This window comes from Dipodomys ordii, unplaced genomic scaffold (genome assembly GCF_000151885.1).
Source record: "Dipodomys ordii isolate 6190 unplaced genomic scaffold, Dord_2.0 Scaffold55, whole genome shotgun sequence".
In the NCBI taxonomy this organism is placed as follows: domain Eukaryota; kingdom Metazoa; phylum Chordata; class Mammalia; order Rodentia; family Heteromyidae; genus Dipodomys; species Dipodomys ordii.
This window is the reverse complement of record NW_012267271.1, coordinates 5,306,158-5,333,696: the sequence shown is the minus strand read 5'-3', so window position 1 is coordinate 5,333,696 and position 27,539 is coordinate 5,306,158. Positions and strand designations below refer to the sequence as shown.

Sequence of the window (27,539 nt, the reverse complement as noted above, 5' to 3'; positions counted from 1 at the left end):
TGACAGGTGCAAAACAGAGGCTTTAATCCGAACAGCTAGGAAGGTGCGGGGCTGGAGGTGCCGGGAAGGGAGCGGTCTGGCCCTGGGAGGGAGGCAGGCGCTGGGCATTTCCTAACAAAGTGTCTGCGACACAGATGACTCCTGTCCCAGCCTCCATCCAGACCGTCCTGGCCCCAGTCAAGCCCAGGGCCAGGCTCCTCAGGGTCCCCTCCCCGAGGGCTCTATGGCCCACAGGGGCAGGCCTGGATGCTGGGGCAGCGGGCCTGCAGCCGCCAGCCCGGAGCAGACGGAAAACTGGGGAGCTGCTGCCAGCAACCCTCACCCTTGGTGGGGGTGGGCCAGGCCTGGAAGCCCCGCCCAAGCTCAGGCCTCGTGCTGGGACCAGGCACCACCACCTACCTCGTCCCCTGAAGAGAGGTGGCAGGAGAAGGGGTGTGGCTGCGGCCTCCCACCCTCCAGGCCCATCCTCACCCACCCAGGGGAAGACCGGAGCAGCAGCCCGGGCCTCCAGTAAAGCTCGCAGCAGCATGGAGGTAGAAGCAGCGTCAGCCTGAGACTGCAAGAACCTAGCTTCTCCAGAGACACAACAGCCCCAGCCGCTCCCTGAGTCCCGCTGCCTCCTCCCTGCAGGGGAAAGGTCTGGAAAAAGGCTTCAACCAATCACACAGACTCTGCCAGGAGCCTAGGGTCTACCCAATGGGCAGCTTCCAGAACAAAACTACCCCTGGGGAGGGGAACTGCGCCTATAGCCAGGAAACCTGGCCAAGCCAAGGGCCAGAGAGAAAAGCCAAGATGAAGCTCTGGACGCAGATGCCCGCGGGCCCAGGGGCCTCTCTGAGAAGGCTGAAACAACTAAGAGCTCACCACGAAGGCTCCAGCCCCACACAGACCTCCAGCTCTGGAGGACGGCTGTTCCAACCCATAGCAAGGCATCATGGGAACAGAAGGGAAGGGAAGGGAAGGGAAGGGAAGGGAAGGGAAGGGAAGGGAAGGGACGGGACAGGGAGTGGAACGGTGCTTGATGCCTCCCCAGCCTCTGGTCTCAGTGGACTGGACAGGAGCCAGGGAGGCCAGGAACAAGAGCGAGGCCCAGGCACCAGTTCCCAGTTCTTCTTGCCTGCCCACCACAGCAGCAGTCGGAAACTGGCCACTGCCGAGCCCCCTGCTCACCACCCACCCCAGTAAACAGCCTCTCATCAAACAGAAAGAACAGAGGGAGGGTGGGAGGGGCCCGGAGCCCAGGAGCCCTGCCTGGGCAGCGCTGGCAGCTCAGCTCCCCTAGCCAGACGAGACGGGATGGATGGGTAGCAGGCTCCCAAACTTGAAGTGCTGGATCACAGGGAACTTCTCCAGGCACTGAGGAGGAGGGAAGAGAGGTAAGGGCCACTCTGCACCCTGCCGAGGCCTGCCCTGCCTCTTGGGCCCAAGGGGCCCTGGACAGCAGAGAGGCTCAGACCAGAGCAGCCCTGGGAGACTGCTATCCAGGGCCCCAGGTGCATCCCAGTCAGAGCAGCACCCCAACCTCCTCCTGACCTCCCATCCCCACCCCCCCACACCACATCCCTTGTTCATGAGGGAGGGGAGTCCAAGCCCACAAAGCAGAAGCCAAGAGCAGAAGCCACCAAGTAACCTATTTTGGTCCCAAGGGGAAAGCTGATCACTGGAGGGGACGGGGAGGACCCCTGAGGACCCCCGGCAGGCCCGTGTGCGGCCACGCCGCGGGGAAGACGCCAGGGCCGGTTCTCCCCGGTTCTCAGCTGTCTGGACTGAACAAGGCCTCTTTGCACTTCCAAGTGACACAACAGGAAGCAGCTGACGCCCCGGTGCGGGCAGAGCGGGGGACAGAGACTCCCCGCCCCCAGCCCAGGCCCTCACAGCCTCACAGGGGAAGCGGAGACCCACAGGAGCCTCCCCACGCTGAAGCTGGCCTGGTCCTGGAGGGCCCTGCCCTGTGGCCAGCATCAAGGAGCTCCACCTGGCCCCTTCCTTCGCCTCTGCAGCTGGCCACCTCCTGGGCTGGGAGCAAGATCTAGGGCCTCAGCGGAGTGAGGGCCTTGCTCTGACTTTGGTCTGAGGAGGACAGGTACCGATGCGGGGGGGGGGGGGGAAGGATGGGGCTCAGCTCCCGGAAGAGGAAGAACAGAGCTGGGGCCACAGCCAGGCTCCAGGCTGGAGCTGAGCAGAGAAAGTGAGGAACAGGACGGGGGAGGCACAGCAGGTCTAGGCCAGAGGCAAGGCAGCTACCAGGATGCTTATGTCATAGGAAGTGGTGGGAGTTTGGTAAGGGCCCCCCAGGGCGCTGGAATTCCAGAAAGGGTCAAAGGTCAACCTGCGCAGCTCTTCCTGGGGAAGGCAGTGGGGGCAGGGCAAAGGCTGTCATCACCGGGCCCTCAGAACTCCTGGGAACCAGGGAGGCTGCTGGAGCCAGGGCAGCCCGAGGCCCTGGGAGGCCAGGAGATGCTGGCAGCCTCACCTTCCTCTCAGCGCGGTACCCGTACCCTCCCAGGCCCTCCAGCATCCTGCCCAGGCCTGTGGTGGAGATGGGCGATGCCGGGGAGGAGGGCAACCCTCCGGGCTCACACGGCCTTCTCAGTGCCTGTGCCTGGCTCGGCCCTTCCAAAGCTCAGGACCGGCCTCCTGGAGACAGCCAGGTCTAGCCCTGAAGCAGCACAGGGCCCTGGCGCTGCACTGCAGCCCACGCACATCTGAGCTTCAAAGCTGGAGGGTCTGAAGGTCCTCCCTGTGGCCCACTGAGCAGGCACCAAAGGCCCACCACAGCGACTGACAAGGCTACGGCTGGAAAGCCAACCACAGCCAGCAAGCCCAGCGCTACCAAGCCCTACACAAGCCTGGCCTGGCAGAGCACCCAGGGGAGCCAAGTGCCAGTGTTGTGTCCTCAAGGGGGACGCCTGCTGCTGGCCTCCCGGGCTGGTGGTGGCAGGATGCATCCTTCCTTCTGCACAGAAACCCTGATCACCTTCCAGCGCCGCCCGGCAGCGCCCCGCCCCACCCGGCCTGTCAGCCCCCAGCTCTCCGCCTCTAAAGAGGGACCCCAGGCCAAGACAGGTTTGGAGCCACTTGAGGTAAGACATGCAGACAGGACAGCACTCGGGGGCCCAGCAGGGAAGACAGCTAGAGTCCTAGGAGAACCTGCACCCTAGGTGTTTTGACACCCCACCGTGGGGAGGGGCAGGCAGGCGCAGGACCATCAAGGACTGGGTGGAGGGCGGGCCGGCCCAGGTGCAGGAGAGCTGGAAAGCTGCAGCACAGAGCCGGAAGGCCTCTGAGATTAGAGCTATGTGGGCTGGAGCCTAGACACAGAGTGTGAGGTCCAGAGGGGAGGCGGAAGGAGAGAGGGCCAGGCCAGGTCACTTCATGTGTGTTAACCCCTTCAGGGCCAAGCCAAGGGAGCCAGGCGGGGAACACATGTGCTCCCAAACTAGGTTCCCTCCCATCCCTTCTCTTGTGTCCTGACTGCTGATGTAAGTAAGGTCAGGATACAGCAAAGTATATACTAGGGTCCTCCTCCCAGAAAAGAACACAAGGCAGGGTGGCCAAGCATCTGGATGGACAGCCACTGGACATACCTCACATCATTAGCCAGGAGCCAGGGTGAGCCTGATGGCCAAAAAAAAAAAAAAAAAGGGAGGGGGGACTTTGTGAACTTGTGGCTGCAGGTAGGGGAGCTCAAGCAGTTCCAGACTTCAGGTTAATGTGCCCAAGCTGGGGGAGGGGTGCGGAAGGGCCAGGAGAGAAAGAAACAAACAGTGACCCCCTTGATCAGTCTGTTGGCTGGGAGGTCAGCCCCCAGGAGGGGGAGAGGGCAGAAGGCCCTCAGCAAGGGGGGACAAGCACAAAGGTAACAGCCCCCCAGCAGGGGGAGCTCTGGGACCCAGGGCCCCTCCCCGCAGCAGATCTGCTTGGCAGCAGGACCACCTGCACCCTCCTTTCTCCCCTCCCCCCACACCTGCCACGGCATACTCCAGCCCTAGGCCACCAAGACAGTGCCTTCAGAGGATCGCACCCATCCCAAGACCACTGTCCTCTCTGGCAAGGACACTGAGGCTGCCCTCGGCCAATTGACAAGTGGAAGAGACCTCAGCCCCAGCCTCACCAGCAGCAGGGCCTGTTTCAGCCTGAGTTAATTGGCACAGATTAGGTGGACCTCCGCCCAGCGCTCCTGGACTGCCCATCCCTAGGTGGGGGATTCTGAGGTCCCGAGTGTTGGCAAAACAATGTGTGTCTTCTTGGTCCCCAGGGACCAGCGTGCTGGGCAGCCCCCACTCACCTCAGCCTTATACATGCGGATGAGGCCCTGGTTCACTTTGGACCAGGAGGGGACAGCGCTGATGTTCCACAGCTGGTTGGAGTGCTCTGCGAAGGGGCCAGTCTTCATCTGGAAGAGAAGGTCCCGAGGCCCCCATGCTGGAGACACTCCCGCTCCTGCCAGCACTGCGCCCCCGGGCTGCACACATGCGTGTACACACATGCGGCCAAGCCATACATGTGCCTGTGAGGCACGCACCAGCAATCACAAGGATGAGCCAGAGGTGGGCCCCTAGCCATCAAGGCCTCCTAGAAAACTGTAACCTCCATGTCTGCCTACCTTCTTGTCCGCAGATAACCACTCTGCCCCAGAGCCAAAACCAAGGCCTGATTCCTACCATCCAGCAATTCCAGCAGGGACAAGAAAACAAGACCTGCACCCAGGTCTCCTCTGCAGCCACAGAGCCCCCTGCCAGGATGGAACTCCTTTCTATTCAAAGGACACCAGCAGCCACCTGGACTACCCTTCAGGCCCAGTGTCCGTCCCCCACCCCCACCCGTGGCGGGCGCCTGAGCTACACCTGCCAGGCAGAGCGAGAAGGGCAGGGGAGTGGGGCTGTGGAGGCACTGGGCGTCACACTGCTCTCCACAGGGGGAGGGAAGGAATCAGTAATGGATAGACAGGGACTCTGGCAGCAGTTCAGGAGGAGGTGTGTTTAGGAAACCAGACTGGCTTGGCCAGGGGGAAGGGAAAGAACGACCACAGCAGCTGGGGCAGCAGCAGCACAGCCCGTCCATCCTGGATCCGGCTCTTGCCCAAGTCTGACCCTCCAAGAGGAGAGGTATTCTGCCGTTCCCATGGCACTGGGAGAGGGGGCTGAGCCTGAGCATCCATCCCCGACACAAGGCCAGCGCTTGGTGGCAGTAAGTTCACAAGCCGCTCCTCACCCTGTCGTGTCCCCTCTTCCTCCCCCCCAATCCTCCAGCCTGAAGACAGCATTTGTGCTAGGGACAAGGGCTCTGTACAGGTCCAGACTACTGAGAGATTCTGAAAAGCAAAGTGCTGAGTCTGGCAAGGAAGCAGCAACTTGGACCTTGAAATGGTGGAAGGTTCCAGAAGCAGCTGTGCATGGAGGCTTGGGATGGAGGTTGTTCCAGGATAAAGAAAGGATAAACCCAAAGCTCTCTCCGCAGTGGGGTATGGTGACCATAAAGGCCCTGCGGGCTCACAGGCCCTGGCGTGGAGGTGTGCTGCCCCTGGTGGCCCAACTGCAGGCCTCAGCTAAGGGCAGCTGGGACAAAACTGCTCAGCTTTAAAAGAGAAAAAGCTGCCATTTTATCCCCACTGCCTGCTTCCCCTTGTCCAAGTCCCCAGAGAGAGTCAGACTCAATTTGCCCCTTTGGTAGCAAGGTCAGGCTTACAGCAACGCAAAGAGCAGATACGAAGCCCACCCAGGTCTCTTCCCTTGATCTGGAATTATGGGAGGTACCTCAGCCTAACAGGGCCCACTGTCCCACTCACTCAGACTCCACCCCCAAGCCTTCCCCCCTCAAGGCTCTGGCCCTAGGGGCACCCTCGAGCCACTCTGGGGTGACTGCATCTCTGCTGTGAGCAAATCACCCAGGAGGCCCCTGCTGGCACCATTCACACCAGGAGCTCCAGGGACAGCTCAGCAAGGACTTGGACGCCAAGGCAGGCGAGGGACCAGCTTGGCCTACCAGGGGCACTGGTGCCTTCCCCAGAGGCCTCTGGGCCTGTGTGCAGGAGGGATGTGCTGCCCCTGCAGTGGCCAGTGGCCTGGCCCAGCATGGAGGCAGAGGTGCTGTATCTCTGCAGGGGCTATGCCCCGCAGCACTCTCCTTAAGTCCTTCAGAAGGAGACTGCAGTGCTGGGAAAGAAAAACAGACGAGAGGAAAAAATGGAATCGGGGGCGAGAAGAGAAAAAAAAAAAAAAAGCTCATTCTAGCCACAAAGGGAGAAGAGAAGGAGCAGAACGAGCAGGCAAGCTGCAGTCCCGCAGTGACCCCGGGGGAATCGTGAGTCAGAGCAGCCATATTGAGCAGGAAATTACTCACAGACGCTGCGTTCCTGCTCTGCTCTCCCCAGAGAATCGGCCTTTTGTAAATGGTTCCTCTGTCAGTAAGTGAGGGGGATGGGCGGGTGGGGAGGCTGCGCAGCCCTTCCTGTCAGCTCCTTCCCTTCCAGCTGAAATCTGATCCCTCCCTTCCCAAAACTCCAAATTTAGAAGCCAGATTGAAACTGAAATTCTTTTCCTGCCTGCCCTGAGCTCTTAAAGGCGCCAGGGCTGTATTTCCTGGAGCAGAAACCTGCCAAGCAGCTCCCTCACCAGCAGCCTGGCTACCAGGGGCTCGAGGGCCGGTGCTAGCAGGGAACCTGGGAAAGGCAGTTCCCACTTCTTCAGATCTGGTGGAGCCCCCTTGTTGCACCAGTCCTAAAGGAGTTCCAGGTCTCCAAAGGCAACACTGCCCCCTTCCTAACTGAGCACAGAACTCAGGGCAGACATCCAGGTTTCTGAGCCCAGGGGTCTGGGTGAGCGAAGCTAGAAAGCGCACTCACGAAGCAAGGGTTACAAAATGCTGCCTACTGCTCTGAAGGGGAAAGGCTCAGTGGGAGGGAGGCAGTGTGTGGCAGTTGGGGGCCAGCCAGGCAACCCAAAGTGGCCAGGCCACAGCAACTGCTCAATACCATCCGAGGGCCTGGGCTCCAAGTGAAGCACAGGCCTTGCAGAAAGGGTGCAGCACAGCCCCAAACTACACCCCGCAGCTTCCTTTGCCCTCCAAGTTCCTACCTCTCCCTAAATTAAATATTACTGAAACTCTCTCCCGTCAAATGCCTTTAGCGCCACCTTGTGGCACCTCTGATGTTTTGACAGTGGTCCTGAGTCTAAAAGTTTGGGAAAGTTTTGGGGTTTTATAGCGGCATAAACAAACAAACAAAACCAAGTCTTCGCATGCATGGTACAGAGTTCCTCAACCCCTAAAGCCTGGCCTGCCACCAGGGGAAGCAAGCACAGCCCCTGCTCAGCGGGGGTGGGGGGGGGCAGGTCTGTACCCCTGCCTCCTGTCCCCACTCCTCCCTCTCTCCTAGGCTCTCCCAGGGCGCCACAGACCCTCGCACGCAATGCTGAAAGGAGCGCGTGACTAGCTTTCAGGGCAAGGAGCCAGGCCGCCCCCGAGTCCTTCTGACCTTGGGCCGGCTGCACTGCTGAAGGCAGCAGATCTGGGAGAATGAAGCAGTGGCCGCCCAGCCGTCAGTCCAGGCTCCATTTGCTGACTTGGAAAAAAATGTGTCATTCCCCTCTGGCCCCTGGAGTTTGGCAGAAGCCTGAGTGGAATGCTGACCAGGAGGAGCTTGGCGCCAAGGCTGCTAACCGGGCTTCTCCCTCTTCTGGGCTCAGAACAGGCAGCTGAGAGAGCAGCCATGGGTAGGTCCACAGTGAGCCAGCGGGCAGATATGCAAGTGGGCCTCGGGAAGGAGAAAGAAGACAAGGACCATCTCTAGACAGCAGAGCTAGGGGACAGAGGGCTGAAGGTAGAGGACAGGGAGAGCGGACACCTCCCAGAAGCAAGGCCGATTCAACATGGCTCCCAGGCTTTCTGTGCCATCACCTGGCAGGCCTGCTTAGGCTATCTGTCCCTTCACCCTAAGATTCTGATTCAGAATGCCAGGGTGAAGCCCAGGAATATGCATTTCAAAAACTCATCCTTGCTGGGCGCCAGTGGCTCACACATGTAATCCTAGCTACTCAGGAGGCTGAGAGTGGAGGATCGTGGTTCAAAGTCAGCCCAGACAGGAAAATCTATGAGACTCTCATCTCCAATTAACCACCAGAAAACCAGAAGTGGTACTATGGCTCAAGTGGTAGAGTGCTGCTAGCCTTGAGCTGAAGAGCTCAGGATCAGCGCCCAGTCCCGCAGTTCAAGTCCCACAATTGACCAAAACAAAAAAAGTTCAATGGGGAATCCTGCCTTAGCAAGGCAAGAGCCTCCACCATGTGGGCTGGGGCACAGCAGCTGTCACCCCTAGCACTTTGCTGAGGCCCTGGTCCTCAGGTGCTGACAGAGAGGAAGGGTGCAGCAGTCATTCCAAGCCCCAAGGATGCAGCCAACCCTCCTAGTAGAGTGCAGCTGCTGGGCCTGGCAGGCCGCCTCCCCCGCAGCAGGCCTTTCCACACCTGCTGCCTCCCAACCCAACAGCTCTGTGGGGTCCACAGGGACCCCGAGTTTGGGCTTACTAGTGAGACTTCCTTTCTCCTTCGGTGGGGATGAGAGCAGCTTTGTCATCACCACCTCTGGTGGCAGCCCTGCCACTGTTGTGCAGCACTTTTGGCTGCTCAGTCCGTGTAAGCACACAGGGGCCCCTCACCTCAGTGATAAACAGGATGCATTCCAGAAACATGTAGTCCTTGTGGTTCTCAGTCACGGCCTTCTCATCCACAAAGTGCCGGGGCTCCAGGTGTGGATGGTCTGGGAAAAGCAAAGAGCTCTGGGGTTCGGCACAAGGCCTCCATGCCTCTCTTGTCTGTGTCCAGCCATCCCAACTGCATACATGACAATGACGCTATTAAAACAGGATAACGGGCCGGGCGCTGGTTATATGATAACGCTGGCCGGGTTCACACCTGTAATCCTTGTTTCTCAGGAGGCTGAGATCTGAGGATTGTGGGTTGAAGCCAGCCTGAGCAGAAAAGTTCCTGCGAGACTCTTATCTCCAATTAACCATCTGAAAATGGGAAGTGGCGCTGTGACTCAAGTGGTAAAGCTCTAGCCTTGAGTATAAAGAGGCTAAGGGATAGTGCCCACGCCATGAGTTCAAGCCCCACAACCAATAACAAAAAAAAAAAGATAATGGAGGGGTTGGGCATGGTTTGCTGGGAAGTATTTGCTAACTAAGAAGATATGAGGTCCTAGGTGTATTCCCTACATACATTAAAAAAAAAAAAAAAAAAGACTGTAATGGAGCCTGGCACCAGTGGCTCACATTTATAATCTTGGCTACTTAGGAGGCTAAAATATGAGACTTGAGGTTCAAGGCTAGCCTAGGCAGACAAACCCAGGAGATTCTTACCTTCAACTAACCAGCCAAAATAGTATGAACTAGAGGTGTGACTCAAGTACTACAGCACCAGCCATGAGCAAAAAACCTAAGTGAGTGCAAGGCCCTGAGTTAAAGCCTCTGGTACTAGCACTTGCAGACACATACATGTGCGGGCGCACGCACGCACGCACGCACACACACACACAAAGAACGGAGCTGAAAAATCCCTATCACATAGTGAAGTGCCATCATAATATCAAAGTATACATCTGATTTTAGTGCAATCACAGAATACATACAACTATATGTTATATACAACACTAATGATAACAAGCAATACTGTCACTATACTGGTTTTTGTTGCTTCTATGTTAATACTGAGGCTTGAATTCAGGGCCTCATACTCTCCCTTGGCCTTTTGCTCAAGACTGGTGCTCTAGATGAGCAATACCACCATTTCCAGCTTCTTACTGGTTAACTGGAGGTAAGTTTCAAGGATCTATCTATCTGGGTTGGCTTCAAACCAAGATTCCAGATCTCAGCCTCCTGAGTGGCTAGGGTTACAGGCACAAGCCACAAGTGGCAGGCACGAAGCCATGTTTTGTTATACACACAGCAGTTGCCTCTGCCTCATGTTTTGTTTCCAGTCTGGGACTCACCAGGAAGCCACATGGAGTGACTGGTCTGTGCCACCCGGGGTGCGGATACACATCTTGCCAGTGATGTGGGACTGCTCTAGCACACTTGGCTCCAACTCTCTAGTGGAGGACTTCAGATGGACGCCACCAGCACTCCAAGGCTCTGCGTCCTCACCTGCACTGCAGGGCTCTAAACATCACTGAGCACCACATGGCAAAAATGACCACCAGAGCTAGGTCTTAATCTGGCAAAGCCCCTTCACAGGGCCACTGAGCAGACAGTTAGGAGTGTTTTAGAGGTAGTTTACTCTACACCTAACCAGACAGGAGCACAGGTGCCCTCAGCTGCAGGACATGCCTGAACACAGTTTCCAGGTGCAATGATAGAGCAGGCCTGCGTGCCTCCCAGCACCGGGCTGTGGTGCCCAATGAGCCCTTGCACACAGCTCCAGTGGTGAAGATGCTGATCACTGAATCTGAAGAGCGCCTTGTTTTCAAAAGGAGCAGGGAGCATTCATTCACCCAGTCCATTATGCACTGGTGTGCACCCTTGTACTGGCCTATGTCACCTTCTATTTTTTCCTGGCGCTCCCCACTGGCTCAAAGCAAAAGGTGGCCAACCTCCAGCTACAGCCCAGCTAATAGCCTGCACTAAATGCTATCATTGTGAGCCTGGGCAGGAGAAAGGAGGGAGATGGGGTACCCCCTTTTGTACCTATCAGCTGCGAACTGCCCCAGATAAAGGGCAGAAACTGGAAGTCATCCAGGCCCCACACCCCCTGGCTGCCGGCAGGCTCCATCCGGTATGTTTTCTGGAGTTTCCGCATAACCTCCAGGTACCTGCAGGGAGGGAGGGAGAGGAAAGGGAAGGGGCCGAAGGTAAAGAACACTGTTTCCACTTACCACCACTGGGAGCACAGGCCAGAGAGTGGCAGAGTGCCTGGCGCCTCAACCAGAATGCACTCAAGGAAGTACGCAAGTGGCCTGTCCCCTCACGTCCCCACACTCAAGCTCACCTCCCCAGGGAGAAGAATAAAAAGTTGAGTGGAGCACACCAACTCCTGACTAGCTGCACAAGCTCAGGCAGGAAGCTCCGCTTCTCTAGCCTCCAGCCAGGCGACCTGCCCCCCAAAATGTGCAAAAAGGGGAGCTGCCTGAGGGGCTAACTGCGCACACCTGTGCTGAGCAGCACCGAGTAGAGCAGCAGAGCAGAGCCCGATGGCCAGGCTTCAGAAGGCTGTGTGACCTCGGTGGAGAGATCTGACTTTTTAAATGCCTCAGTTTCATCTCTAAAACAGAATCTACTTCATAGGGTGTTGAAAGAATAAATGAGTCATAGGGATATGGTCACCAGGGGAGGGGAAGCTCCACAGAGCTCATTCCCTGCCCTCCCTGGTCTTCCATGGAGGTAAGTGAGTGTGCTAGAAGCCATCTTGGACGGCAGACCAGTGCCAGAGCATGCCTGGAACAGGACCGCCTCCCTCCCACACAGCACACCCCTCTTCGCCCTCACCGATTGAACACCTTGAAGACAATAGCCACTTGGTCATCCACTCGGAGCACCCCGATCTTGCAGAGACAGCAGAGGAACGCAGCAAAGGCCGCCTCGTGCCCTAGGAGAGAAAAATAGCCAAAGTTTACATGCTTCCAGAAAGAGAACTAGTGATGTTCTTGTTCCTCTAAGAAAGACCAACATGGAGATAACCCAGAAAGACCTCATCTCTTCAAGAACCACCAAAACTATAATTCTGCTCCTAAGAGGCCCAGACTGTTCACTTCTTAAACAGTCATTTACACTTTATGAGATTAACTCGCTCCATAATCAGATCCAATTTATTGAGCACTTTCTATGTGGGCCGTCACCATCCATGTTGGGTAGAGAGGCAAGTCTCTGCCCTCAGGGAGCTTATGATCTATCAGAGAAAACAAGAATAAAATATATAGTCACTAGTACGGCTCTAGCTCTGAAGGAAAAAACAAGGTGATAACTGGGGCTATGACATAAGGACTCATGGTTTTAAAGGAAATAACAGTTACTGTGAAAGACCAATGAGATTCAGAGATACAAAAGGAGAGAAACAGAAAATGCATTCCAGCCAGAAGTAACTGCCTGTGCAAAAGGACTAGGGCAGGAGAAAGCTCCTGTTTGAAGATCCCTAAGAAAGCTGCTATATGTTTAAAGCACCGAGGCCAAGGGAGAAAGCAATCTTTCAGACGGGCTTCAAATTATGCTTTACCATGAGAGCCCTGGGAGCCACAGCAGGCTTTGGTGTCAGTACTGGAGTTTGAGCTCCAAGCCAGGGTGCAGTCCCTTAGCTTTTTGCTCAAGGCTGGTGCTCTACTACTTAACTCAAAGCCACAACTCCATTTCCAACATTTATACTGAAGCATCTTACGGATATTCCTGCCTCAACTGGCTTCAAATTGCAATCGTCAGATCTTAGCCTTCTGAGTAGCAAGGATTACAGGGATGAGCCATTGGATGCTGGCTACGGTAGGCTTCTAAGCAGAGGACACACGGACAGACTACAAGGTCTGTAGTAATGATCAGGACAATAGTAACTATGAAAAATGCCAGGAAGGGCTGGGAAGGTGGCTCAGTGGTAGAGCACTTGCCTTGCATGCCTGAGGCCCTGGATTCGATTCCTCAGCACCACATAAGCAAAAAGAAAAAAGCCGAAAGTGGCATTGTGGCTTAAGTTGTAGAGCACTAGACTTGAGCTGAAGAGCTGAGGGACAGCACCCAAGCCCAGAGTTCAGGCCCCACGAACGGACCCAAAAAACAAACAAACAAAAAAACAACTGCCAGGCACTGATGGCTCACACCTGTAATCCTACTCAGGAGGCTGAGATCTGAGATCATGGTCTGAAGCCAGACTTAGCAGGAAAGTACATGAGACTCTTTATCTCCAAAAGCTACTAAATGAAGATGGAAGTGGAGCTGTAGCTCTAGCAGTAGAGCACAAAAGTTCAAGGACTGCACTATGCCCAGGCCTTGAGTTCAAGCCCCAGGAAAGAAAGAAAAGGGAAGGGGAGGGGAGGGGAAGGAAGGGAAGGATAGAAAGAAAACGGAAGGGGGGGAAGAGAGAGAGAGAGAGAAACTAGCTGGGTACCAGTGGCTCATACCTGTAATCCTAGCTACTCAGGAGGTTAAAATCTAAGAATTACGGTTCAAAGCCATGCTGGGCAGAAAAGTCTGTGCTTATCGCGAATTAACCATCAGAAACCAGAAATGGCCCTGTGGCTCAAAGTGCTAGCCTTGAGCAAAAAAGCTCAGAGACAAGACCCATGCAGCCCCATGATTCACCAAAAAAAAAAAAAGGAAGAAAACCCTAAATAATCTTCCCTTTTGTGGCACTGCATTTGTAGTTCAGGTGCTAGAACATTTATAGAGAACAATGGCATTTATTATTTTTCCTATAAAGCAAATATGACTTAAAGGCAAATATTTTGTTTATTTCAATAAACAAGATACTGAAGTTGAAGATGGTCTCTAATGTGGACAAGTTTTAGACAAGTTCAGTCAAACAGTAATATATGCTAGGAAAGCTAAATAGCAAGCCCCACAACTAACAAAGAAAGAAAAAAAGAGTAAAGTAGGGAGAGAAGCAAGGAAACAAGGAAGCAAGGAAGGAAGGAAGACAGGCAGGCAGGCAGACAAGCAGGCAAGCAATGTAATGCTTCTGCAGAATAAAGATCCCTCCAGAGCTCCTTCCTGTAATTCCAGCTAGTTAGGAGGCTGAGATAACAGTTCAAAGATAGCAAGAAAGTCCATGAGACACTTATTTCCAATTAATCACCAAAAAGCCAAGTGGTAGAGCACCAGCCTTAAGTGAAAAGCTAAAGGGCAGTGCCCGGGCCCTGAGTTCCTGAGTTCAAGATGCAGTACTAGCACCCAAAAAAAAAAAAAAAAGTCCCTTCAGGGCCTGGAAACTCCAAGACCTCAGACACTTCCACCTGGAACAGTTTCCAGTGTGGGCCAGGCACAAGCTCTGACTTAGGGGCCCCTATAGCCTTGCCAGTCTGCCTTGGGCTCCTCTCTTTTTTGTTTTTGTTTTTGGTTGTGGGGCTTGAACTCAGGGCCTGGGTGCTGTCCCTGAGCTTCTTTTGCTTAAGGCTAGCAACTCTACCACCTGAGTCGCAACAGTACCACTGGCTTTTACTGTTTATGTGGTACTGAGGAATCGAACCCAAGGTTTCATGCACACTAGGCAAGCACTCTACCAATAAACCATATTCCCAGCCCTTTGAGCTCTTTTTGCTCAAGGCTAGAGGTCTACCACTTCAAGGCACAGTTCCACTTCCAGTTTTCTGGTGGCTGGTTAACTGGAAATAAGTCTCACAGATGTTCCTTAGATCTCAGCCTCCTGAGTAGCTAGGATTGCGGGCATGAGCCCCGGTTGCTTGGCTCTTTTCTTTGTTGACTGTAGCCAAAGCACCACCCTAAAAGTCTCAGAATACTGGCTGCAGTGGAGCAAGGACCATCCAGAGGCTGCCTGGGGCCACCCTGAGGCCTGGCTCCCAGCAGCTTTCCTGTCACCTGCTGCAGGAAAGGACAGGCCCTTACTAAGGCAGAGGTCTCCCACTCCAGAGGCCACCCTTATGCAGACAGCCCTCTCCTCCAAGTCCAAGAGAGCTTGGCCAAAGCAGATGATAGATTGAAAGAGCTCAATAGCACTGAGTATGGCTATGGGACAAAGGGTATGAGGGCAGGCCACAATAGTGCAAGGGCTACCCAAAAAACCTCTCTTGAGCCAGGTAGCAGTGGCTCACACCTGTAATCCTAGCTACTCAGGAGACTGAGAACTGAGGATCGCAGTTCAAAGCCAGCCCAGGCAAGAAAGTCTGTGGAACTCTTATCTCCAATGAACCACCAGAAAACCAGAAGTGATATTGTAGCTCAAGTGGTAGAGCACTTGCCTTGAGCTGAAGAGCTAAGGGACAGCGCCCAGGCCAGAGTTCAAGCCCCATGACCAACCAAAAAACACAAAAACAAAAACCAAAAAACCAAAAAACACCAACCAAAAAAAAAACACCTCTCTTGTTTCTCAAAACTTCTATAAATGGGGGGCTGGGAAGGTGGCTCAGTGGTAGAGCACTTGCCTTGCATGCATGAGGCCCTGGGTTCGATTCCTCAGCACCACATAAGCAAACAGAAAAAAAAGCCAGAAGTGGCGCTGTGGCTCAAGTGGTAGAGTGCTAGCCTTGAGCTGAAGAGCTGAGGGACAGCGCCCAGGCCCAGAGTTCAGGTCCCACAACCAGACCCCCCCCCAAAAAAAAAAAACTTCTATAAATGGTTTCCTTGAGATACATACAGTGCTCAATAAATTGTTTTGAGTGCTAACAAGGAGCTTGCAGAGGGACCATCTTTTAATGTTGAAGATCAGCTCTGTGCACATGGCACCAGCTCCCCCTGGTGGACCAAGCTAAAGCCACATCATCAGGCCACCCACCCTGGATCCTTGGGTCTTGACCAACCCCTGCTTGCTCAGAGGATTAAGAAAATAGGCCAAGAAAAGAAGCGGTGAGGCCGCAGAGGGCAGAACCTGCAAGCATCCGGTACCTGTGCCATAGTCAATGCGTGTGGAGTTGCCCACCGCCTCCTTCAGGTAAACGGCCACCTCGGGCACAGCAGCTGCCAGGTGGGTGGGGACCACTGTGGCCACCAAGTTTTCAGCTTCCTGATAACACAAGAGACATAAAGTGTGGCAGTCGATTAGGCAGCATCTGGAGGGGCAGGGCCCAGAAGCACATCAGCCCAGACTGCCAGAGAACTTGGCTCCCATTCTGACTAGCCACAGGAAGACAGTATTTACTCCCACACAAAGCGCCTGAGGGGTTTATCATCTGCCCCCCACAGCCGGCCAGGGCCACAGCCATGTGATTATGCATTGGAGGCTCCCAGAGACTGGGAAAACACAACTATGATCACCAGCTTCCTTCACACTCCCACAAAAGGGGAGCAGTAAGTTTGCGCTCTAAGTGTTTCAAAAGACATATATGAAAATGTTCCAAGCAGCATTATTTATAGCAGCCAATGTAAAAATACAACTAAATGTCCACTGATGGTAAGATGAGCTGGATGCTGGTAGCTTACACCTATAATCCCAGTTACCCAGGAGACTGATGTCTAAGGGCTGAGGTTCAAAGCCAGCCTAGGCAGGAAAGTCTGTGAGACTCTTATCTCCAGGTTAACCACTAAATAAAGCAAGAAGTGGAGTAGATGGTCAAGTAGTAGAGTACTAGCTTTGAACAAAAAAGCTAAGGGACACTGCCCTGGCTCTGAGTTCAAGCCCCAGCACAAAAAACAAACAACAACAACAAAAAATGAAGAAAGTCAGGCACTGGTGGCTCACGCCTGTAATCCTAGCTATTCAGGAAGCTAAGATCTGAGGATCATGGTTCAAAGCCAGCCCAGGCAGGAAAGTCTGTGAGACTCTTATCTTCAATACACCACCAGAAAACTAGAAGTGGTGTTGTGGCTCAAGTGGTAGTGTGCTCACCTTGAGCTGAAGAGCTGAAAGGGAGTGCCCAGGCTCAGAGTTCAAGCCCCACAACCTATACCAAAAAAAAAAGAAAAAAAGAAACCAGGAGAATCTGAGGATGACAAGTAAGAGGAGCATTAAAGCCTGCTGGAGAACTAGAATGTTCTATAGCTTGACGGCAGTTAATAGGTGTATGGTAAAAACATGGAACAGCCATGAAGCTGTAAGCTGACTTGTCAGCATTTTTCTAAGTGACCATGTGCCGCCTTGGAGACCACAGGCAGCCAGGCAGTCCTCACGAAGGTCCTCTGCTCTGTGGAAACTGTCTCTATGTCCAGGTACGGACCAGTGAGAATCTCCAGACCACGCAGGCATCCTCAGGCCCTATCCAGACCTGTGCATTGTGTGAGTCTGTGCTGAGCACAGGCCTGAAATCTTTCTTTTTATTCTTCATTTGCTGAGAGGTCACATCATCATCATTATTATTATTGTTGTTGTTATTGTTGGTTATAGGGCTTGAATTCTGGGCCTGGCCCTGTCCCTGAGCTCTTCAGCTCAAGGCTAGTGCTCTTACCACTTGAGCCACAGAGCCACTTCCGAGTTTTCTGGTGCTTAAATGGAGATAAGAGTCTCACAGCCTTTCCTACCTGGGCTGGCTTTGAACCGTGATCCTCAGATCTCAGTCAGTCTCCTGAGTAGCTAGGATTATAGGGGTGAGCCACCAGTGCCCAGTTCACTTTTTTTTTTAAAGCCCTTTTTTTTTTGGGGGGGGCACTGTCCCTGAGCTTCTTTTTGTTCAAGTTTAGCACTCTACCACTTGAGCCACAGCACCACCTCTAGCTTTTTTCTGTTTCTGTGGCACTGAGGAACCGAACCCAGGGCTTCATGCTTGTTAGGCATTCTACCACTAAGCCACATTCCCAGTCCTTAAACCTATTTTTGAGACAAGGTCTTGGTATATAGTCTAGGCTGGCCTTTAAGTGGTGATCCTTCTGTCTCTGCCTTCCTTGTGCTGGATTACAGGTATGTACCGCTGTGCCAGACAGGAAGTAACACCTTCATAGGATTCAAAAATGCAAGTATTGGAGAATGATGCAGAGAAGCCTCAGCACCCTCTTCCCTTCTCTCAGTGTGCCTTCCTTGCAGGGTACCTCCATGTCAAATGTGGGCAGGACGATACATATTTCTATGTCCCCTCTTCATCTCACATCTAAAGACAGCTTACCAGGCACACTGTTATATTGGGCTTGCTGACTGTTTACTTACTTGCAGTACTGGAAACAGTACAGAGCTGCTAGCTTGCCAGCCAAGCATTTTTCCAGCGAGCCACATCTCAAGCCTTTTATTTTTGGCCAGAACTGGGGCTTGAACTCAGGGGCTAACATTCAAACTCAGTGTTTTCACTCATGCCTGTACCACCTGAGCGAAAGCTTCAAGTCCAGCTTTTAGGTAGTGAATTGGAGATGAGTCTTACAGACTAGATAGAACAGGTTGGCTTTGACCTGGGATCCTCAGATCTCAGCCTCTTGTGCAGCTAGGATTACAGGCGTGAGTCATGGACGCCTATTGCTTCCTTTTTCTTGTTTACAGCTACACAGATTCCACGAAGCAGGCATCATAGTATATTAATTGACCCCCTCCAGATGGGTATCTGGGACATTGCTGCTAATACTGAGATTTAATAAGCAGCCTCCTACAGGGCACAGCGAAACCACAGCAGCAGTTCCCAGAAGATGGTTGGGATAGAAAATAAATGCTCTTAGGTTTAGTTAAGTGGAACTACCATTTAATAACCCCCCTAAGAGCTTTATAGGCCTGACAGCTTGAAATGCCTGCTCAGATGGACACAGGCCTTTCTCTATCCATGGAGCACCTGCCCTCCCACCAGCCCAGCCACGGATATGCTGTAGCAGCCTTACCTGGTCCAGTTTGGCATACCAGGTCCTGTAGGCCTTGTTCCCAAATCGGGAAGGCTGGTCCACTGGCGGCGTCTCGTCAATCCACCTGTCCAGCGTGTTGAGAAGAGCCACCAGCTTCTCAATGGCCTGTGAGGTGAAACAGAGGGGCCAAGCCAGACACTAGAGTGTCAGAGCCACCAAGGAAGTGCCACCTGCTGATGAGTGGTGACCCTAGGGAATGGTGCCTTACTGTCCATTCTCCTGGCAGTCCCTTTTCTTCCCAGACATCCAGAAAGATGGTTCAAGAGAGGAAAGAGCACTAGGCTGAGAGGTGGTAGGTGCTGCTGGACAAGTATGAACTCCAGCCCTGATCTCTGCTAAGTGTGATTTCCCTGAGGGTTCCCCCCTGAAGGCACAATACCTCTCTCCACACAGCACAGAAATGTGGAAGACACAGACAGATAACTGGGATGCTTGCCTCACATGTAAACATACCCTCTGTTCATTTTTTCTAGTATGTTTTACTGTTCAGCATGGTAAAGATTTGAAGGCAGGCTGGGTGCCAGTGGCTCACACCTGCAATCCTAGCTATTCAGGAGGCTGAAATTTGAGGATTGCAGTTCAAAGCCAGCCTAAGCAGGAAAGTCTGTGAGACACTTTTTTTTTTTTGGGTCCAGTCATGGGGCCTGAACTCTGGGCCTGGGCGCTGTCCCTCAGCTCTTCAGCTCAAGGCTAGTGCTCTACCACTGGAGCCACAGCACCATTTCTGGCTTCTTCTGTTTATGTGGTACTGAGGAATCCAACCCAGGGCCTCATGCATGCAAGGCAAGCGCTCTACCACTGAGCCACCTTCCCAGCCCCTGTGAGACTCTTATGTCCAACTAACCACCAAAAAACTGGAAGTGGTAGTGTGGCTCAAGGTGGTAGAGCATATTAGCCTTGAATGAAAGAGCTCAGGGACATGTCCAGGCCCCTAGTTCAAGCCCCAGGACCAACAACAATAACAAAGATTTGAAGGCAGATGCACCTGTATTCAAATCTTAGCTAAATACCATTGGGCTCCTTTAATATCTTGAGCCTCTTGTACTCATGTCAAACAGCAGGATGACTTAGGCCTCCAAAGGCACAGTGTGCCTGGCATAATGATGAGATACACTCATATACAGACGCTGAGAGGAGGATCATGGGACACACACCCCTCTGCAGCCTGCTCATTTTCCTCCAAAGCCACATTCCATGACAACATGCAAACAGAACTTTATGACAGCTAAGAGCTGGATATTGGTCTTAGCACAGTGGCTCATGTCTATAATACTATCTACTTAGGAGGCAGAAATCAAGGGGGTCATAGTTCCAGCTTAGCCAGGGAAAAAGTTATTAAAATCCCACTTCAGCCAATTATCTGAGCCTAGTGGTACGCACTTGTTATCCCAGCTATGAGGGAGGTACCAGTAGGAGCACCAGTGCCCATCTGAAACTCTATCCAAAAACACTAATGGCAAAAAAAAAAAAAGGCTGGCCTATGGTTCAAGTGCTTAACAAGCACAAGCACAATAATGTTTCAGTGAATCAATATATAATGATTTGTCCAGAAAATTCTTCATTGTTAAATATCTAGGTTACTGCACAGACAATCTGTGGTCAAACAATGTTGCAGCTGACTCTTCATGGAAGCCCTGGATGGTGCACAACGCTTCCTTAGGGAAGACCAGACTAGGAGGTGACCCTGTTGTGTGTGAAGCATTAACACACTATTCGGTACCAAACAGAAAATCAGGCTGGGCAAAGGCCTATGAGGGAAGGGCAGCTGCTCCTTCCCAGGAGAAACAAGCCAGAAACAGGAGAGGAGGACAATGACCCCGCAGCAGCAGTCAGCCACCCTAGGATGAAGGTCCCTGCTGGGTAGCAGATCCTACTGATGTCCATAGGAATAAATGGTTGGACAAACTTCCAGAATACCTGGCACTGGGTAAGAACTAGCAGGAGGCTGACAGGAAGCTAGGCCTGAGAGGACAGGGCAGAAGTCAGGGTAGGCACCGTGTGCAGATTGCCCAGAAAACTAGGACACTTCCTGGCCAGCGGTACAGAGCACCAGGGGTGCAGGTGGCAGTATACACTGGCTCCATTCCCTGACTGCTGTTCTTCTTCACCCACTGCTTGGATTGGAGAGTAGGAGAAAGTCAGTTTCCCACTGGTTGAGGTAAAGGGCTGGGATGGCACAAAGTGCCATGCTGAAATGTGACAGTAAGGGCTGCCAGAGCCTGGCTTTGAGAACCAGGTCATCAGGAAATGCTGCCAGCACAGACCAAAGCTGACATCACACACTGCTGTGGCTTCTGAGAGATGAGCCATAGTCTTGGCCCCAGGAAGTTCCGGGTCCCCTGGAGATTTCAGTCTGTGGCTGTGGTGTGACTCTGAAAGGGACAAAGAAGGTGGCTTGGAGGCCAGCAGGAGCAAAGGCTCAGCTGCTAGCTCAGCTGAATCAATGAATAATTAAGACTGCCACCTCCTCCTTCTGGCTGGATTTTTTGACCCAGGACTGCCTCCATTGTTGGGTAGGCAGGGAGAGCAAGGCGGGGGAGAGATAAGGGCTGGAACTCCACTGAAGTACAAAGAATAACCTGAGCTGTTCTCCCCAGCTACTTCCTTTACACATTTGATAGACCAGTGAAATCTTCCCTAAAGTTTTACTGGCCATTTTTCTATGCCCTTTGGTATGTTTTTTAAAAAAATCAAAACAGCTGGGAAGTTGGCTCAGTGGTAGAGCGCTTGCCTTGCATGCCTGAGGCCCTGGGTTCGATTCCTCAGCACCACATAAGCAAAAAAAAGAAAAAAAAATCAAAACAGCTGGGCACCAGTGTCTCATGCCTGTAATCCTAGGCTGAGACCTGAGGATCATGGTTTGAAGCCAGCCTGGGCAGCAAAGTCTGTGAGACTCTTACCTCCAATTAACCACCAAAAAAGCTGAAAGCAGAGCTATAGCTCAAGTAGTAGAGGACTAGCCTTGAGCTAAGAAAAAGCTCAGGGATGTACCCAGGCTGAGTTTGCCTCAAAAAACAGCTGGGCGGGCACTGGTGACTCACACCTGTAATCCTACTCAGGAAGCTGACATCTAAGGATCACAGTTCAAAGTCAGCCTAGGCAGACAAATCCATGAGACTCTTACTCCAATTTATCAGCAAAAAAGTCAGAAGTGTGGTGTGGTTGAAGTGGGAGAGGGCCAGTCTTGGATGGAAAAGCCAATAAATAATAAATAAATGACAGCTTCCAACCACAAGTCTAGACAAACTCCCTGCCTTCGTGTTCTCTAGTTCACCTCAGGTAGAAGCCAGGAGCCCCCATAGTCACCCCACGCTCTCTCAAGCCCAATGTGCAGCAGAAGGCAGCAAGAGGATACAGAGACCCACAGTTTTTCCCCAATGGGGGGAACCCTGTGTGGAGTCACCACATGCCATGAGCAGTGCCTGCTGCTGCCCCTACAGCAACAGGCAGACACAGGAGCTCTGGAGACAAGGCCAGTCACCCCCTCAACACACAATGAGGAGCTGACCACCCATGGGTGCTGAGGAGAAGCCTGGCTCAGGAAGAGCCCTGAACCTCAGCTAAACCAACAGCGCACTGCTGAACATCAAGCTAGTGACAGAGGGGAACACCTAGTGACAGAGGGGAAGAAGAGGAAAAGCATTTAGTAGGGACCAGCAGGACCCAGCGGCTCCTCCCAGTGTTACCATGAGTGCTTGACTCTTCTCACTCTGAGGTCACTCAGCTGAGAAGTGGCTCGTTAGCAAACCCTGCCAGAATCTTAGCTCATAAATATACCACAATCCTGCAAAAGAATAGCTTTAAAGCCAAGGTAGCACCTGCTCATTGTGGCTACCTCCCACAAGACCTCAGAGGCAACTGAGGACCCAAAGGGGATTTGGCACTAGCCTTCACTGGGGCAATTACAACATCCCCCCTTAATGACTCTTCTCAATACTTCTGGCCCACTGAGCAGTTGAGCACCACCCTCCCCCAACCATCCTGTGCAAAGCCACTGTCACAGTGGCTTTACAACCCAAGGAACCACTGCTGGGCGTGGTCCTAAGGGAAGGCTAGCCACACCAGAACAGGCCCAGCTCCCCTCAGTGGGCAGAACAGGATGTGGGTCTGTGGCCAGCACCCACAGAGGGCCAGCAAGAGCCAGTTCCAAGGGGCAAGGTGATAAGCAATGTTTGACTGGGACAGGTGAAGAAACTGGGCCAGGGCAAGGCCAGACCTTACCTAATAGGCCTGAGCCTGTGGCTAGAGGGCTAAGTGAACCAAAGTACTGAAACTGGCTGTTTATGCCCAGTTGTCTGAGATAGGAGGCTCAAGGTGGTTCTGGGCCAACTGGGACATGAACCCAAGAGGCCACTGGGGACCTGAAACTTTGTCCTAGGAGAAGGCATTGCCACAGCAAATAGATACTCTCCAGTGGGTCCTCCACCTGCCAACAGCCTCTCTCTGAAACAACCAAAGATTTTCTACTCACTGAGTAGGGTAAATCCAAAGGTAACCCACACATTCCCCCCTGCCCCCCAGCCAAAAAAACAAAAACAAGAAAACCAAAAACTATGCCCTTTGGCCCACGTTTTGTACTTCTGGGAATGCATCTTCAGGAAATAAGGCCCACAGATATATGATTAAGCATGTCAGAGCCCCAACGCACAGGTACAGCCAGAAAGTCTAAAGCTAGGGCAATGTAGACGATGAGGGCCAAACTCAGTATAGCAGCCACTTCCAGCCCCAGAGAGGAGAAGCGTTGAGTATGAAGGCAGATATAGGGTGATGCCCACTTCCTTATTAGTGCTGTACATGCTTCTCACCAGGGAACCTTTTGTCATCTTTCCTTAATTTTTTGTTGTGTAAGGGACTGAACCCAGGGCCTTTCCCACACTAGGCAAGTGCTGTACCACTGAATTGTACACACCCTCAGTCTACCTTTTGTCTCTTTATTTACTGGGGGGTGGGGAGGGGTGGAGGGTGTCTCACAGCCTGGAACTATCTTTTTTGCTCAAGGCCAGTGCCCTACCACTTGAGCCACAGCTTTGCTTCTGGCTTTTTGCTAGTTAATTGGAAGTAAGAGTCTCCAGGATTTTCCTGCCCAGGTTGATTTTAAAACCTTTAGCTGGGTGCTGGTGGCTCACACCTATAATCCTAGCTACCCATCCTAGCTGAGATGGGTCATGGTTTGAAGTCAGCCTGGGCAAGAAAGCCTATGAGACTCTTATCTCCAATTAAATCACAAAAAAAGCCAAAAGTGGAACTGTGCCTCAGGACTGGCCAAAAAAAGAGGGGCTGGGAAGGTGGCTTAGTGGTAGAGTGTTTGCCTCGCATGCATGAGGCCCTGGGTTCCATTCTTCAGCACCACATAAGCAGAAAAACCTGGAAGTGGTGCTGTGGCTCAAGTGGTAGAGTGCTAACCTTGAGCTGAAAAGCTAAGGGACAGCGCCCAGGCCCAGAGTTCAAGCCCCATGACCAGCCAAAAAAAAAAAAAAGAGAAAGAGGGGGGGAGGAGGGAGGAGAGAGACAGAGACAGACACAGAGAGAGAGAGAGACAGAGGGAGACAGAAAGAGAAAGAGAGAGAGAGAAACCTTGATCCTCAGATCTCAGCCTCCTGAGCAGCTAGGATTAGAGGTATGAACCACCAGTACATAAAAAAAGTAATCAACTTGACCAAAGTAAAATACATACATGTATGGAAACATCACAGTGAATCCCCTATGTATAATTAGCATAGGCCAATAAAAATATCTTAAAACAGCAAAAATTGGCAGACAACAGCTACTGTGTATTTACCATATGCTATAAACCAAATAAAAAATTTTATCCATTCATAGATTTCAAAAACTGCAACTATGGACAACAAAAGTAAACTGCATATGTAGACCCCGTCTTCCATGACAGCCTGCTACAGAGGCCCCTGCTGAGCCTACCTCAGAGACTCTGTACTCAAAGGTCAGCTTCTTCCCCTTCACACCTTCATTGAGGGTAAGGATGAATCCAATGTAGTCAGCATATGCCTATCAAACAGAGGAGAGAGGGGTGAAGAGAGAGGAGTATCAGAGTCCACCAGCACAGCTCCACCCAAACTTCCTCTGGCTCCCAACCCCAGTCGCAGGACAAGTAGACAGATAATGCCAAATAAACACACAGCCACTAGAACTGGCAATCCAGTGATCAAAATGACATTTACAGAGTGCTCACAATGGCTACTGGCAGTTGCTTTCCATGACACTCCCATGAGTTAAATACTACAACTGTCTACATTTTACAGGTGAGAAAACCAAGGCTTCAAGGTAATAAGGGATCTGCCTAAGGTCTTCCAAGACCCAGATCTCATCAGACAAGAAGCTAGGATCCAGTTACCCTAACTGCAAAGCTGAGCAGACAGCTGTGTGACCATCATGCTATACCACCAAAGCATAAGAGGTACCCTTGCTATCTTTCCCACCAGGCAGGTCAGGTAGGTTGTCTGATGGAAGTGTATATGCCCTACTCTGAAGAGACATTTTCCATTTATAGCCACATCTCCCAGCAAATCTAGCTTCTAACAGGACCCTCTCTTCTGGGTGGGGCTGCAAGTTGGTCTAGCACTGAGATGAGAAAGCACCCAGGCACTGGTAGCTCACACTTGTAATCCTAGCTACTCAGAAGGCCGAGAGTTAAGGACTGTGATTCAAAGCCTGCCTGGACAGGAAGTCCTTGAGACTCCAAGGAACCAGCAAAAAGCCAGAAGTGGAAGTGTGGCTCAAGTGGTAGAGTACTAGCCTTCTTGAACATTAAAAACAAAAGCATGGAGTGAGGCAGCTACTGGGAGCAAGTGACTCATGCTTATTTTGTTTCCTCTTCATCTCTTTTCTTCTCCCTCTCCCCTTTTTTTGGTGCCAGTCATGGGGCTTAAACTCAGTGCCTAGGCACTGTTCCTGAGCTTTTCTTTTGCTCAAAGCTAGCAGGTCCTACTACTTGAGATATAGCTCCACACCCCACTCTTTTACTATTTAATTGAAGAGTCTCATGGTCTTCAAATTGCAATCCTCAGTTCTCAGCCTCCTGAATAGCTAAGATTAGAAGTGTGAGCCACTGGCACTAAGCTCTTCTTGTTTTTTGGGTTTTTTTGTCAGTCATGGAGCCTGAACTCTTGGCCTGGGCACTGTCTCTCAGCTCTTCAGCTCAAGACTAGCGCTCTACCACTTGAGCCACAGCACCACTTCTGGCTTTTTTTCTGCTTATGTGGTGCTGAGGAATCAAACCCAGGGCCTCATGAATGCAAGGCAAGCGCTCTACCACTGAGCCACCTTCTCAGCCCCTCTTCCCTCTTCTTGATCCAAGCCTACTGATGTCGGAAAGAACCAACAGAAACCAGCACTAGAAAGGAGCACTCAGGTGATGATCACAACTCTCTATACCCAATGCAAGTGTGAGCCCTGCCCTGACTGCAGCCAGTACACAGCCATTCAAAGCAACAAAAGCAGCAGTCACTCCTGGATTCAGTGGGTCAGGGTAAGGAGTGCTTCCTAGCTGGGTCTGACTCCTAAAAGACATCTATTGACAGACATGTATGCTGTGACAACTGAGGCAAGGAGTATGGCAAGTATGTAGATCCTACTATAACACATAGGACAAGCCCTACAAGAACCATCTGTCCTTGACTTTCCCTAGAAATTCAAAATGGATTTGCTTTTTCCCAGACTCTGTGTGTGTGTGTGTGTGTCATTTGTCCTTGACTTTCCCTAGAGATTCAAAATGGATTTGCTTTTCCCAGACTCTGTGGGTGTGTATGTCTCTCTGTCTGTCTGTCTGTCTCTCTCTCTCGGCGTTTGAACTCAGGGCCTTGGCACTGTCCCTGAGCTTCTTTTGCTCAAGAGTAGCATTCTACCACTTGACCCACAGTTCCACTTCTGGGTTTTTGGTAGTTTAGTGGACATTAGAATCTTACAGACTATGCTGCCCAGGCTAGTTTGGATATGTGATCCTCAATCTCAAGCCTCCTGAATAGCTAAGATTACAAATGTGAGCCATTGGTGCCTGGCTCAGTCTCCATCTTTTCAGTCTAGACCTGGAAGGTCCAAGCTGTTTCATTCTGCCCACTATTGGGGTTGAGCAGCAGAAAAAGCCAACTTGACACCCAGTGTTCTAGATCTCAGCCGTCAGCTGTTTTTAGGCTCAGCAATGTACCTGGCCAAAGCGTCCTTCAGACACATAGATTCTTCTCTTCTCAGCATTTGTCTTCTATCTACCCTTATGTGCAAGCAAGAATCGGTGAATACCATCATTTAGGAGACTCATGTTCATTAGTCCAACAAGATTCAAGGGCAGCCTGGCACTGGTGGCTCACACCTGTAATCCTAGCTACTCAGGAGGCTGAGATCTGAGGATTGTGGCTCAAAGCCAGCCCAGTCAGAAAAGGCCTTGAGACTTTTTTTTTTTTTTTGTCGGTTGTGGGACTTGAACTCTGGGCCTGAGTGCTGTTCCTCAGCTCTTCGGCTCAAGGCGAGCGCTCTACCACTTGAGCTACAGTGCCACTTCTGGTTTTCTGGTGGTTTATTGGAGATAGGAGTCTCACGGTCTCTCCTGCCCGGGCTGGCTTTGAACCGAGATCCTCAGATCTCAGCCTCCTGAGTAGCTAGCTGGGATTACAGGCGTGAGCCACCAGCGCCCGGCTTCTTGAGACTCTTATAGCCAATTAACTACCACAAAACCAGAAGTAGTGCTGTGGCTCAAAGTGGTAGAGTGCTAGCCTTGAGCAGAAGAGCACAAGGATAGTGCCCAGGCACCAATTTCAAGCCACATGACTGACAAAAATAAATAAATAAATAAAGTTTCAAGGGGCAATGGTCTATAAGCAACAGGGCTCCTACACTGGGAACTTCCTGATTAAGCATCTCTGTGGGCTGCTCCTGAGGACAGACATCAGCTCTCTGTCAGCTCCCTAGCTTGACAGTTCTGGTTCCAAGAGCAAGAAAGGCCAGGAAATCACAGCCCATCATGCTTACAAAACCATTGTCTAAGGAAGCACAAGTTCTCACCCCAGTTCCAACCTCAAAGTACAAACACTTGTACCTGAGAACGCTTCCATTTCCCCATGTCAGGAACTGTGTGGATCTCCTTTTTTGGAATGATAAAGTTCTGTGTGGCTGGAGGAGTCTCCTCTGAAGAATCTTGACAATG

At 52.1% G+C, this 27,539-nt stretch overlaps 1 protein-coding gene across 1 annotated transcript; it reads right to left on the bottom strand.

The window, feature by feature from the left end:
• Ppp2r4 (protein phosphatase 2A activator, regulatory subunit 4) lies at positions 1-27,539 on the bottom strand. Its single transcript, XM_013021371.1, has 9 exons — positions 27,432-27,539; positions 24,305-24,391; positions 18,368-18,493; positions 15,527-15,644; positions 11,477-11,576; positions 10,679-10,803; positions 8,654-8,754; positions 4,289-4,396; positions 1-1,356 (listed from the first exon to the last, which is right to left on the bottom strand). The coding sequence occupies exons 1-9, from the start codon at positions 27,453-27,455 to the stop codon at positions 1,279-1,281; spliced, it is 867 nt and encodes a 288-aa protein (XP_012876825.1). The 5' UTR covers positions 27,456-27,539; the 3' UTR covers positions 1-1,278.

Bases quoted from the DNA above. Each gene is read 5' to 3' on its own strand.
- Ppp2r4 (XM_013021371.1), bottom strand. From the start codon at position 27,455: ATGGGGAAATGGAAGCGTTCTCAG. The intron at 24,392-27,431 runs GTACAAGTGTTT...TCTGTTTGATAG, and splicing joins GGAAATGGAAGCGTTCTCAG to GCATATGCTGACTACATTGG. The intron at 4,397-8,653 runs GTGAGGGGCCCC...CTTCTCTTCCAG, and splicing joins GCATCCTGTTTATCACTGAG to ATGAAGACTGGCCCCTTCGC.